The sequence below is a fragment of the Schistocerca piceifrons genome, chromosome X (assembly GCF_021461385.2).
Source record: "Schistocerca piceifrons isolate TAMUIC-IGC-003096 chromosome X, iqSchPice1.1, whole genome shotgun sequence".
NCBI lineage: Eukaryota > Metazoa > Arthropoda > Insecta > Orthoptera > Acrididae > Schistocerca > Schistocerca piceifrons.
Window position 1 is genome coordinate 892,150,782 of NC_060149.1, and position 13,323 is coordinate 892,164,104.

The window sequence follows — 13,323 nt, forward strand, 5'->3', positions numbered from 1 at the left end:
CTGAAAAAGAAAAAAATATGTAGTCACTAGAGAAAATTATAGCAGGAAATTGAGTTATTGTACTGTAATAAAATTTGACAAGAGGAAATTGTATGGCTCTTGTTTTCCTCAGGCACTGCTTAACAAAAAATTGTTGTAATGGGAAAAATAATTTTTGCCGTCTTAATTTCATGTTAAATGTTTTTCTGCTGTACGTCACTTTTGTCTGCTAATGAGATTGTGGTGTCACTTTCAATAGAACTATGATACAATCATTTTGTTCTGTCCTACCTGGATATTTAATCTGCTCTGTGAGGACAACAACCTCTGCTGTTGCATTCATTTGGGTACTATGGGTATTAATGCATCACCATCACTGGTATTTGTATCAGATTATGAGCTTGTGTGGTTTGTAATAGAGGTATTGATAAATAGATCTGCGTTTTGTATGACATTACTGCACTAACCATTGCCACAAAACCAATGCTTCACCTGCCAGGTATATTCCATATTATGGAAAGATCTGTGGACAAGAATATAGTGCGGGTTTTCCACAATTTATATTCCTTGTTCTGAGATATTCAAAATATTACACTTTTTGTTTTTTTCTGCTTGTATTTTTCACCTATGACCTTTTTGTGGTGATCTTTGTGAAAGCTGACATTTGTCTTGTGAAAAAGCTATATCAGATGTGCACACCTAAGAGTTCTTAATGTTCTACAGATACTTTAATCACAGTGAAGCAACTGTTCGTCTGCCACATCTGGTTTGCTATAAACTGTAATACAATATGACAACAAATATGAGATCTGTGAAAATAAAATAACAACTAGTTAAAAGAAATTTGTGCTGGAAGGGGGAAAAAAGGAAAAAATAGATGTTGAAGGTTGTGGCCCAGCTTCATTTCAGAGCAGTAGCAAAACACTTCCATTTTATTAAACTTGTGTTGTATGTGTTCATATCAATTGATCTTCAGTTAACAATGATGACTAGTGGGAAACAGATGGTAACTATACTGTGTATTAGCAGATGTGTTCTGGCTGTAGAACAATGAAGAAATAGCATCTCTTCATGGAGTCAGTTCTAAATAACCACAAATATAAGTATATAATAGACTGTTACTCTCTGCAAAAAATGATAGAAGTTAGGAGGCGGCTTTTGTGTGAATCTAGAATTGATTCAGGTATGTCAACACAAACATGCTACACTTCTCTTAAAGGATTTTTATGTTCATCAGAACTCCCTTTGCGCATATTTGACAATTCCCAAAAGTACATCGAATATGCGTGAACAGTTCAGCTTTAATATTATTTAATGGAGTAACCAAAAGAAAACTTCAGTAAATCTTTTTTGGAAGAAAGATACTGTGTGACCTAGGCAGTGCTTGATTTGTGACAGTACGCACGCACCAGTACACTGTACCAATACCTATGATGAGAAGAAATCAGAACCGCAGATTTTGAGATGTGGTACAATAGAACTTTTGCTGGGGTTGAAGCGATGTAAACCAAATGTTGTATTAACACTTTTAAAATGCTCATAAAAGCATTAAAATAAGGTTTTAAGAAGTCTACGTTTTAAAACCACTCCCTGGAAGGTCATGGTACAAGAACCAATTTTCGTCTTTTACAAATGGACCACTGGATTAGGTATTTTTGACACTAATGGTAATTGTATCAAAGGAAGCTTCAATCAAAAAAACTAATTAATTAAAGTTGAGGAAGGTTAGAAAGAAAAAGCAAGTCACTCAGATCCAAAGAGGAGAGAGATCGCCTGTAATGAAGACAAGTGTAGACATAGAAGGCCAGCAGTTCCTTCTTGTAACTTATTGGGCTGATGGTAGTGTCATTTGTAGACTGAATATGTGTAGAACCAAAACAGTTTTTTAATGTAAATTTACAAAGAAATCATATGAATTCGCTAGGTGGTGGTGGTAACCAAAACAGTTTTTTAATGTAAATTTACAAAGAAATCATATGAATTCGCTAGGTGGTGGTGGTGGTGGTGGTGGTGGTGGTAGTAGTAGTAGTAGTAGTAGTAGTAGTAGTAATAGTAGTAATTTATTCATCCAGTCAGCACGAGAACTCATTTGTGCTCTGCCACACACCCAAAGGTGGCTAGTGGAGTACACTATAGTAGACGTGGAATGCTTGGAGATTGTTGGGGGGGGGAAGATAAAAATTATCCATCTAACAAACCTTTGTTTCTAATTATTACAAAATAAGAAATCATCCTCTAATATGTTCCATTTTATGTTATGAGCTCTATGTGTTGTTCTAAAATGAGAAGTCACAAAAAGAAAGGAAACATTGCGAGGGCCTTGCCAATCAGTTAAAGAAGAGAAAATGTGGAGTGGTGGTTGGGAATAGTCCTAAGACGCAGATCTTCCAGTGCCATGAGAATTTTTATTTCCTGTTGGCCACAACATCCAAAAAAGTTGTGTCTTCAATATCAGTATACATCATGCACAAATGTAGTGATAATATTACTATACTTACTAATCAACTGATGCGTTATTGCATCAGTTGTTACCATATATTCAATAATGCACCAAGAAGTTGATGTGTTGTCTGAGGAAGACACAGCCAGGGCAAAAGCACCACAGACACAAAGATGCAAGCTGATACCAGTCCTATACAGACTCACCACTTACACGAGTTCCATTAGCGCCACAGACGGTGCTGAGGATGAACATATCGACTTTGCCTCGGCCAACTACCAGCCGAGTACAATCCGCCAATGACTGGACAATCGACAGAAGCCTACTCAGAAGATAGAAGAGCAGCTCTCACCCACTAGGTTATAGATCATTGTCCAGGGCTGACTTAGACAGGGAATGTTGTTTAGTAAACTCCTAGAATTTAACATAAAGTTGTTGTAAATTGCATTTGCTATGGACTGTGAAGTTTACCTATGATAATTTGCATTTAACTACTGAGGGTCCTTTTTGTGTTATATTACATGCAGTGTTGCAGACTTAAGCACTCAACAAGTCACAAAGATAAGTAAACCTTTTAACTCATTTGTGTGATTTCATTACTAATTTGTTGGAGTGTTTTAGAACCTTCGTTCTCCTATCCTGTTACCTGACTGTAGGGTATAGCTGTGTATTAGTGGCAGAGAGAAATTGTCTTTGCAGTGTACTGCACCAGAAGCTGTTTCCTGAACTCAGGTACTTGGCCAACCGAAACGACAGTGGCAATGAGGCCTCCACAGCAGTAGCGACGAGGCCTTTACAAAACTTGTGACGAGAGTTTACAAAAGAAATAATATGCATTCATTATGAACACTGTAATAAAAAAAGTAGAACTACTTCAAAACATTTCTGTTCTTGTAGAAGGTGTATGCAGTGTAACTTAAGAATATACTGGTCACAGCTGGAGTTGTAATACCTTTTGTGTCTTGTTATTGGGGTTTTAATCAGCAGTAATAGGGAAAAGCAAAGTATATACTTATGATACCATGCTCATTCTAGGACTTTCTTCTTTTTAATAAGTTTTTCACCTTGTTTGTGACATTTTGCTGTGTGTATGTGTATCCTAAGAATTTCTTGGGTTACGCTTTGTGTGTCACAACTGTACCCACTATGGAGCTACCAATTTTTTCTAGGGCATTTTTCTGGATATCGACAAAAGTCACAGAAATCCCTTCCCTGTTTCCAAAACGTTGTACCCTTCTTCCTTCTTATATTGCAAGAATTAGGCATTTGCTATCTTTTGCTTGTCTACCTTGACTTTCCCCTTCAGGTTTATAAACTTAAGATTTTGGAAAGACAATCATTTTTTACTCATTCTGTTGAAATGTGCAGTCTGCTTGGCTATGTTTTCATGGCTTTCATTTCCTAAAGTATAGGTGTCCAATTAATTTCTATCTTTGCATTATTTAACAGCATGTGTAACATAAGGAATCCTCTCAACCTAAATGCACTTTTCCAGATTCTTGACAATAGATGAATAGATATTATATAAGGGACAGTCAGATGAAAATGAGACAGATGGAAAAAAGTAAAATGTTTCTTATTTCAAAAGTAAACTCCATAAGTGTTAGTAAATTTATCCCATTGTCAGACGAGATGGTAAATGCCTCCGTGCAAAAATGTTTTTGGTTGCCTACAGAACCATGATTGTACCCGGGCATGCACCTCTTCATCCGAAGCAAATCAATGGTCACAAATGTCTTTCTTCAGGGCTCCAAAAACATGGAAATTGTGTGGGGGGAGATTGGGATTGTATGGAGGATGTGTAAGGGCGTCCCAGCAGAAATTTTTGCAGCATACTCAAAACAACCTTGGCAAGATGTGGACCCACCCACAGATTTTGACTAGACTACAGAAGTTTCACTGAGAAGCCCTTACACATCCTCCATATAGTGCCAATCTCCCGCCATGCGATTTTCATATTTTTGGAGCCACAAAGAAAGACATTCATGGCCATTGACTTGCTTTCTGACAAAGAGGTGCACACCTGGGTACAGTCGTGGTGCCATAAGCAAATGCAAACATTTTTCCATGAAGGTACTGACCATTTTTGTCTCACAGTGGGCAATTACTTTCTCCCCCCGTCTAAGTTTCATTTGATTGCCCCATACAGTGAGACTGTGTTCATTGCTGTGATAGAATGAAAAAGCTTCAATGAGACACCTGCGGAATTCTTTAAAATTACTAGCTTCTGTGCTCCTTGTACCGGATGTGTGTTTCTGACTAGTGTTGTAGTGAAGGCTTACTTTTTATTGTACATTACATCACACATACTTTTTATATTAATGTGTAAATGATTATTGTTTGTATAGCATATGATGAAGTTATAAAATAAACATACTATTTCCTTGCATTAGAACAGTATATTGGTGAGACAACGTGCACTTGATTGTTATGGAGTTTGTGTATTTATAATATTTGAATTTACATTTCAACACATTTTGGATGGTAAATATATCAGGACACTATCTTCTTGTGTTTGATACAGTGTGTGAATCATTCTGACATTTCTGTTGCAGTAGCAAAGTTTTACCTGCCATACTAAAATATTTCCATTTTCTCTTTTTCATTTTCAGTGTAATGAATACAATATCCATAGCGTTATCAGTTGTTGTTATCACTATAAACATTTACTTTGTTGTTCATACGACGACAGAATCTGTAACTGGATGGTACTGGTACATGCTGATATGTATATATGCAGTATTTTACTTGGTCATGTGTGTATATTTAATTATGCACATGATGAACAGTATGGCTCCAGGCAAATTTGGTAACACAGTGAGTATTGGTGTGCTTTATAAATATCTACAAAGTTGTTCAACTTGCTTATGTGGTAATTTGAAATAATCCAAACTAAATTTAAAAAAAAAAGACTCATTTGCTACTTAACTTTATATCATTTGATACCTCTCTGTGACAAGTGTTGTACTGTTTCCATTGAAATAACTGCTTTATGACATACTTTTGTATTCTTTAGTGTGACAAGCCTCCCAGTAGTGTCAAATAGAGTGAGGGAACACAAAAGACTCATTTAATGATTATTGGTCTCTCAGTTGGAATGGTAATCTCAAAAATGCACTTTGTTCCTTCTTAAAGGATCAGCTTACATGCCTTCAGTTTAATCTCTTTTTTTTCTGTCATTATACTCCTTATTCCGTATCATAAGCACATGAACACTCTACTCATGGAGTGATTTTGTAATAGCTGTTTCCACTTATTAAGAACTGTTTCCATTTATTAATATCCACATGCAGTTATATATATAACTGTATGCACTAATTAAGAACTGTATGCACTTTTTTATAATCATTTGCTCTTGTTTGCACCTTTTAATAACCAGCAATGAAGAGTGAATTTTTGACAATGTCAGCCATTCAGTGAAACATCCAAAAGATCATTAAACAAGTGTCAGCTAAAAATCCCAAGAGGAAAGCCAACATGCAATATGTTTTTAATAACTGTTTGCACTTTTTTCAGAGAGCTACCTTTCAGAAAGTGGTGTGGCAAATATTAATGTTTTATGCTAAGGTTGCAGCACATCCACTCTTTAGCTTGTTGGGAGATTTAGTTATTTTGGATTTGATAGTTTTTAAAAACAGAGCATTTCTGAATTGGTCATTTTCTTGCAAAATTTGCAAAAGCTCCAGAAATTTATTGCAGTGTTCGTTGATGGATTTTAGCAAGGGGACTGTCTTTGCTCTAAACATTTTTGGGGGAGAGGGGGAGGAGGGGGTGAAGCTGTTGATACTAATTTTTCTCATCTGTACTCAGATTGCCTAACTGCCTTCCAAACAAACAGTTCCACAGATCGTCTGTCCCATTAGCTGAGTGGCCATTGCATCTTACTGCCATGCAGCAGGCCCAGGTTCAATTTCTGGCCAGGTCTGAGATTTTATATGCTCTACGTCTGTGTATTATTTTGCCCTCATCATCATTGACACGCATGTTGCCCAATGTGGCATCAACTGAAGAGACTTGCAACTCAGCAGCTGAATTTCCCCAGGTGGGAACTCCCAGTCATCAATGCCATACAGTCATTTTTTTTCACTGATACAACCAGCAGAAAAAAATGATCTAGGACCCCCTTATCCTACTATAAAATTAGAAGTAGCTGGGTGCTACAGCATTTCAGAACCCCAGGAAATGACGACACTCACACAGCAGCTTAGGGAACTTGTTAGAGATGTACTGCAGAAACATGTTTTGCCCACTGAAAATCATTTCTTCATTGTTGAACCAGAAGGTATATTTTCTGATGAGGGTAGCTATAAATTTAAGGAAGGACCTGTCCTCTATTTTAGCAAACAGTGAGATGAGTGTGATAATTGTCTGTAATTTTGCCCATACTCCAGCCTCAGTATTTAGGTTGGAGGTATTAATGTGTTTTTAATGCCAGATTTAACAATTTTAGTTCAATGATTAGCTAGTATCTACCGTATTATTTCAGTCTGTTTCGCAGCAATACATGTAATTTTTTATTTCAGTTTTAAAAGCTTTTGTAGCCTAGGGGGGAGGAGGGACTTAGTTATTAAATAACTGTAATGGAAAATTTTAAACTTTTATCATTTTAACGATATTTGTCTCTTAATAATTTAGTATGAGCGCTGAATGTAAAGTGCACAGAAACGTTCATGTATGTATGTATGTGTCCGTTTGTCTATTACATCTCTATATCCATCCATAGCAACACAAGCACTACAGTTCACTTAACATAAACTGATTATTATGTGTGGAAAGAGCAAGAAAGTACTTCAGTCCAGTATTTTCAAGACTGGGAGTATAAGAATCCCCACTTACTGAGCACTAGTCTGCATGTAATAATTATTTGTAGTTTGTCAGTTCTTCTTGCATATATAATGACCTCTTAATGAAATTATAAAGTAGTGGAAAACCTATAGTGCACCCTGAAATTAATATTTTCTTCTTCTTTTTTCAGTTTATTGCTAGACTGACAGAAGGGCCAGTCCCGGGAGACTTTGGATTAAATGGTGATAAATCAAGGTAAGTCAGTAAATAAAATGTAAATATTATAGCAATTTGGACGTAATGTTTACAGTACATGATCAGAGTATGGTTGTGTAACACACACAGATGGAGAGCTCCTTGATACAGTCCTGATTCATATGGAGTAAATATTGTGATGCCAACGGCGTTGCCGCAGTGGTAACACTGGTTCCCTGGTTCCCGTCAGATCACCGAAGTTAAGCACTGTCGGGCTGGGGTAGCACTTGGATGGGTGACCATTTGGTCTGCTGAGTGCTGTTGGCAAGCACTCAGACCTTGTGAGGCAAACTGAGTAGCTACTCAGCTCCAGTCCTGTAAACTGACATACGGCCGGGAGAGTGGTGTGCTGACCACATGTCCCTCCGTATCCGCTTCCAGTGACTCCTGTGGGCTGAGGATGACACAGCAGCTGGTCAATACCGTTGGGCCTTCCAAAGCCTGTTCGGGCGGAGTTTAGTTTATATATTGTGATATCAGGACAGTTTTTGTTGTAATGTAATGTCAGCAGTGTGTGAAACACCGTGTTTAATGCAAAAGTTTTTTGAGAATGTTGTTTCACTATCAGACACTTTCTTTCTACAAAGAAACACAATGCAAGTAATATTCATCTTTTGGATCTGCAGCTCTTATCTTTCTATCTGTGTTTGCAGTTAAATTGGATGTAGGTTCCACCTTTTTGCAAACACACTGTTTTTTCATTTTACCCAAACATGTTTCAGCACCTCTGTGGTGTCATTAGTGGGTTTTTGTTTATTGAAAACTGTAAAAAGTGAACATAATTTAGGTTGTAACTGATCTAATAAAGTGAGTCCTAAAGAAAGTTTTTGTTCATTCTACTTATTATTGTGATTTTACATTGTATGGTTTTGAAGGACAGATTTCAGATTGGTGACTACATCATTTTAACAGAAGATATTGCTTTTATTTTTTTATCATCTTTATGTGGCAGTTGCAAAGTGGTAACCAATAAATCAATATTTGCCTTAATGGCTGAGGGTGCTAAATGATGACAGCACAGTGGCACTCTTTGTAGAGGTTGCTGGAACGAATGTTTTACTCCATAAGTTGACCACAAAAAAGAGAAAGGTAGTGCTAACAGGTCCCAATCACACAATTGTGCACTAGTGTGTTGGATTAAATTCTCAAACATTAGTAGTGAGTGAGTTGGCAGAGTAGTTAAGACACTGGGCTTGCATTTGAGAGGACAGAGGTTGAAAAGTCTGTCTGACCATCCAGATTTAGGTTTTTCATGGTTTTCTTAAATTGCTTAGAGAAATGCCATGCCAAATGGTTTCTTTGAAAACAACTGGGTCATTTTCCTCCTCCATCCTTGTCTCAATCTTAGCTTCTGCTTCATATCTAATGAACCAATTATCAATGTTATGTTAATTCCTAAGCTTCCTTTCTGTTTTCAAATCTCTTTGGAGTGTCTAATACAGTGACATTATTTTAATTATGTGTTAAGTTCAGTAGTACTCTTGATACTTTGTAAAGACATAGCCTGTTTCCTAGAATCAGGTTTCTCTCTCTCTCCTTTCCTTTCATTTTACATTCATCCATTACCACCTACACATTATGCCAGACAAACATTCAGCAGTCATCAGTGCTAAATAGTTAAAAATGTGACACAAACTACACAGATTTTATGCATGAAACACAATCTTTTGAAGTGTCATATAGTTGAAAGTCTTGCTTTAGGCTGTGAACCACAGGGTACTGTTGTAGAAAAGCAGTTCCACTTTCACAGATATGCATTTCATTAATCTTCGCTTCCAGAATTCAGGACAGTTGATAATATTTGTTAGTATCCATATGTGTGTATCATTACTATTTTTCATTGATGAAACATAGTATAAAATGCTTGAACACTATGTTCTGCTGCTTTTATCTTGTGCTTTCTGTGTCTAAGTAATGAAGTGAAGAGCTGTGACAAGTATTTCTCAGTATGATCTGTTTTATGAGCTTGTTTATTCTTAAAAGACCTGTCAATAAGCATTTCTGTAGCTTCAATAATATATATAAATCATGTGGAGGGTGAGAATGTTCAATCTTTTTCTTCTTTTTTTCTTATTCTGTGAATTGTGTTTATAACAGTTAAGTAAATAAAATTTATGATTACAGAAGGACAATGCTGTAGATAATCAGTTCGATTTAATGTGCATGGCTTTTAATTAATACAGTGCAATGTGTCTCATGTAAAACAGGGTCCAGTTGACGAACAGACTGAAAATTTCCTCTTGTAAAACTTAATAGCATAAATATTAATTTAAACACAAGTTTATGAGTATCTCAAAAAAATTGCAAAATATGGCTCATTTGACCCCCTTTACATCTTGTGATTCTTTTATGTAGCTATTTCATCCCTCAAATTTCTGTGTAACTGACTAAAAGGAGTACATAACTGGTGTAGGAATTGGTGACTCCTTGTAAAATTCTATTCAGTGCCCCTGCTTACATGGTTTATGGCATACATTTTAAGCATTTTAATATTAGCATGGAGGAAAGTTGCACACAAATTAATGAAAGTTTTATTTACATATACCTTGGATGCCTCATTAGTATATAGACATAGCTGGGCAGTGTTAATCAAAGAGTTAACTTTGTTAATCATTAATCTGTCACTAAAATAGTGAACTTCATTGAATGTTAAAGCATTGCATTACATGAGATTTGTTGGAAGTTATATTTAATTGTTAATCATGAAGTCATAATAGAAAACTTTATGTTGACTGTGTAGTGAAATGAACTAGTGAGGTGTAGTGAAATTAGCTGCTGAATAAAATGTGTTGCCGTCGCTTAAATGACAATGTTTTGGTTGAGGAAGTTTAGGTAGATAAACAAACAGTTCAATCATTTAATCATTTAGTTTTATAATTATTTAATTATAAATGTTAAATTATGGGGGAGTCAAAGTACAGGGAACTGTATAGTATCTGACATAAGATACATATTTCCCTTCATGAACATCAACATGTTAAACATCAGAAAGCAAAGCTTGTTTAGACGCCAAAATGTTTTTGCCCACAGAAACAAGTCACTTGACTTTAGCTATCAAGGGTATAGAGGTATTACATGTGATAAACTATAGCTCGCATCACACAGGATGGCACTTCTGTGCATAGAGGTGGAGCAGCAAAGGGATGAGAACTGCACATCTGCGGCAGCAGAGAGCGGGCAAACAAAGTCCACGTTGCTGAACTGCATTGTTGCGGACAACAGTCAGGCACATTTGCCTAGGTTACATCATATTATACATTCAAATCTCTTATGGGAATAGTAAATATTAAAATCAATTTCGATCAGTCATCATGAGAAAAATATTAATTCACGTCTTGACGATGTTGCATCCAATGCTCCAAAGATTTAATCCGCATGACATCGGGAGGCAAGAACAGATGACACAGCTTTGTGAAGATGTGAATTTTTCTCAACGTGACAATTGTCTCATGACAAGATCATTGAAACTGCTTGCAATAATCATCATTTATTGCGATTTGAGCTGTATTATAAGTAAAAATGTAATACACAACAAAATTAACATCAAACACAAGCTGAAATCATTATATTTGCTTGACAATTGGTTCTACTCAACAGAATTTTTAAAAATGTTTATAAGGTGTGCGTGTGCGTGTGCGTGTGCGTGTGCGTGTGCGTGCGCACGCGCGCATAAAAAAGAATTAGTGGTAGAAAAAACTAATGAAAAGACTATCGTAAACATGGTCAGTAAGTTGTCATATTTTTCACTGTTAACGAGCATTATGAGTGTAAACTAATTCGTTCAGCATTACAATGAGAGCCCGCATTTATAATCCATTTAACAAGCAAACAATTAACTATCACCCGTGAATAACTCCATGGAATGGTGATCAATAACATCGAAAATGATCGATATCTCGACAAGTAACAGTTACTGTCATTTTAGGGCCTTATCCAATTTGTGCCTTGAAAATGGCAGGGGTTTACTTGTGAAAATATCGAACTTTTGACAGATTTATCCAGCTGCATTCTCGCGTGTCATTAGAGTGCATAACATGACGGGAGAAGCTTAAATTCTCCTTGGGCAATATGTTGAACATTATAGCCTGCATAATTCAAAGGATAGAAAGTCCTAATCAAAAAGGCTATGAAATTGTCATTCTTATGTATGCAACTGATATGTTGACAAACACATTTTTTAAACTAGGAGTCTTTAAAACTAAGAAATATTATTACTTTGTTCCGAAGTCTACATCGCTACACCACCGTCACTTCTATTTGAATCTGTTTCTGAACAACCTGATTGTAAATGTATGATGATAGGTTCAAGGCTTATATCCATCACCACTTCCCTGTCAAATTATTCTTTTTGAAGCCTTTCAGCATGACACACAGACAGTGCCCACACTACAGGTGGGATGATGTCTATTGCCTCATGCACAAGTGATTCAGTGAATGTTACCTTGAATTTTTTTTTTCTCCCACATAGCCTTATCCATTGCCCAAATTAATTCCACAAGGCTACAGTGACAGTGACATGTGGGTAAACGCAAAACTGTGAGACCCCATTCGTGTGCAAGGAAGTAAAGTTTGTATGTTCAGTCACGTGACTTGTATAAATTAACGAGCTGCAGGAGATCGGCACCAGTCTGGTTTATACTGTGCTTAATATTTTTATTTTTAAGCCAGGGAAAAATATCTGCTTTTCTGGTGTTTATATTTGGTGTTTTCTCTGTAACAATTGAATTATAACTGGCAATGGCCAACTTCGAAACAAGGCATGACAAGAATTGTTAATCACGTCATGAAAGTGACAGCGTTCATTTCCAAATGGTAGTCACTGCTATTTTTCTTACACATAAATACATGTTTACTCTCAGAAACAAAACCAGATGATGGGTCAGCATGCAGAATAATTATCCGAGAACCTATCCCTATGAAAACTTTAAAACTGCCAGTACCATCACTCATTTACCAGCAGATCTTCCTGGAATGGTTCTAATTGACCCGTGTTTCATCAAGGTAATACACTGTTGAACTACCTCCTCCTCTTGTATCGTGAATCTTTATATGGGATGTAGTTCGTGCTGCACCTATGTCACTTCTTTGAACTAAAAACTCTCTTCTTAACATATGAGGAATCAATGTCTTTTAAAATTCTTTGCAGTGACAAAACGCTTACCATTGAAGCTAATTTTCTCCTGCATATCAGTAACACATTTTTGTGATGTCGAGCATTCATCATTCACATGGAGCACTTTAAAACATCGTACATAGGACAAATATATTTCACTCATACATCTAAAAAATTTCACCCTGCAGTGTCATTTTCACGCAGTTCAGTATTTTTGATGTTGTACCTCCTGAACTTGTGTTGTCAGAGACCTAATTTTGCAGGTAAATCCAATGTTATATGTGGCGACTGTCTGTAAAGTGTATTGTGAATAGAGTTAGTAGTAAAGAAGTAGTAAGGAAATTAAAATTCTTGCATTTTGCAGTAGTTTTTCACTCATATCAGTGTTTATGATATCATATATCCTGAAATATGTGACGTACAATGATATATTTTTCTAGGTACGTTCAGTGACGTATGTGGATACTGTTTGAAAAATGTGTTGTGTATAGAGTTAGCAGCAATGAAGTAATAAATTCAAGTGTCTTGCATGATACAGTATTTTTCATGCATCTCACTTTGGGCACTAATTGTTGACTTTCTAGGCAAGAACAGTTCACAATCAAAAAGTGTTTGTTCTCCCGATTTGGATACAAAATGTACACAATCATTTAAATGTGGCCACGGATTTTCATCAGTTGTAGAGCTATAATCAGAGTCCATGATTTAGTTTCTACAGTCAATCCACTAACAAAAAGTAGTATTTAATGTG

The 13,323-nt window shown here is 36.2% G+C and overlaps 1 protein-coding gene and 1 pseudogene across 7 annotated transcripts in view; both read left to right on the forward strand.

The window, feature by feature from the left end:
- The window catches only part of LOC124722921 (protein Malvolio), a 343,226-nt gene that overhangs the window by 307,036 nt on the left and 22,867 nt on the right, over window positions 1-13,323 (forward strand). For all 7 annotated transcript variants that reach the window (XR_007006462.1, XM_047248076.1, XM_047248080.1 and 4 more), the window contains 2 exons: window positions 5,032-5,236; window positions 7,395-7,459. Coding sequence is in view for 6 of the 7 variants with exons in the window: in XM_047248076.1 (XP_047104032.1) it covers window positions 5,032-5,236; window positions 7,395-7,459 (270 nt within the window). In the remaining variant the exon portion in view is untranslated. The remainder of the gene's footprint in view (window positions 1-5,031; window positions 5,237-7,394; window positions 7,460-13,323) is intronic.
- LOC124723852 lies at window positions 7,601-7,726 on the forward strand (annotated as a pseudogene).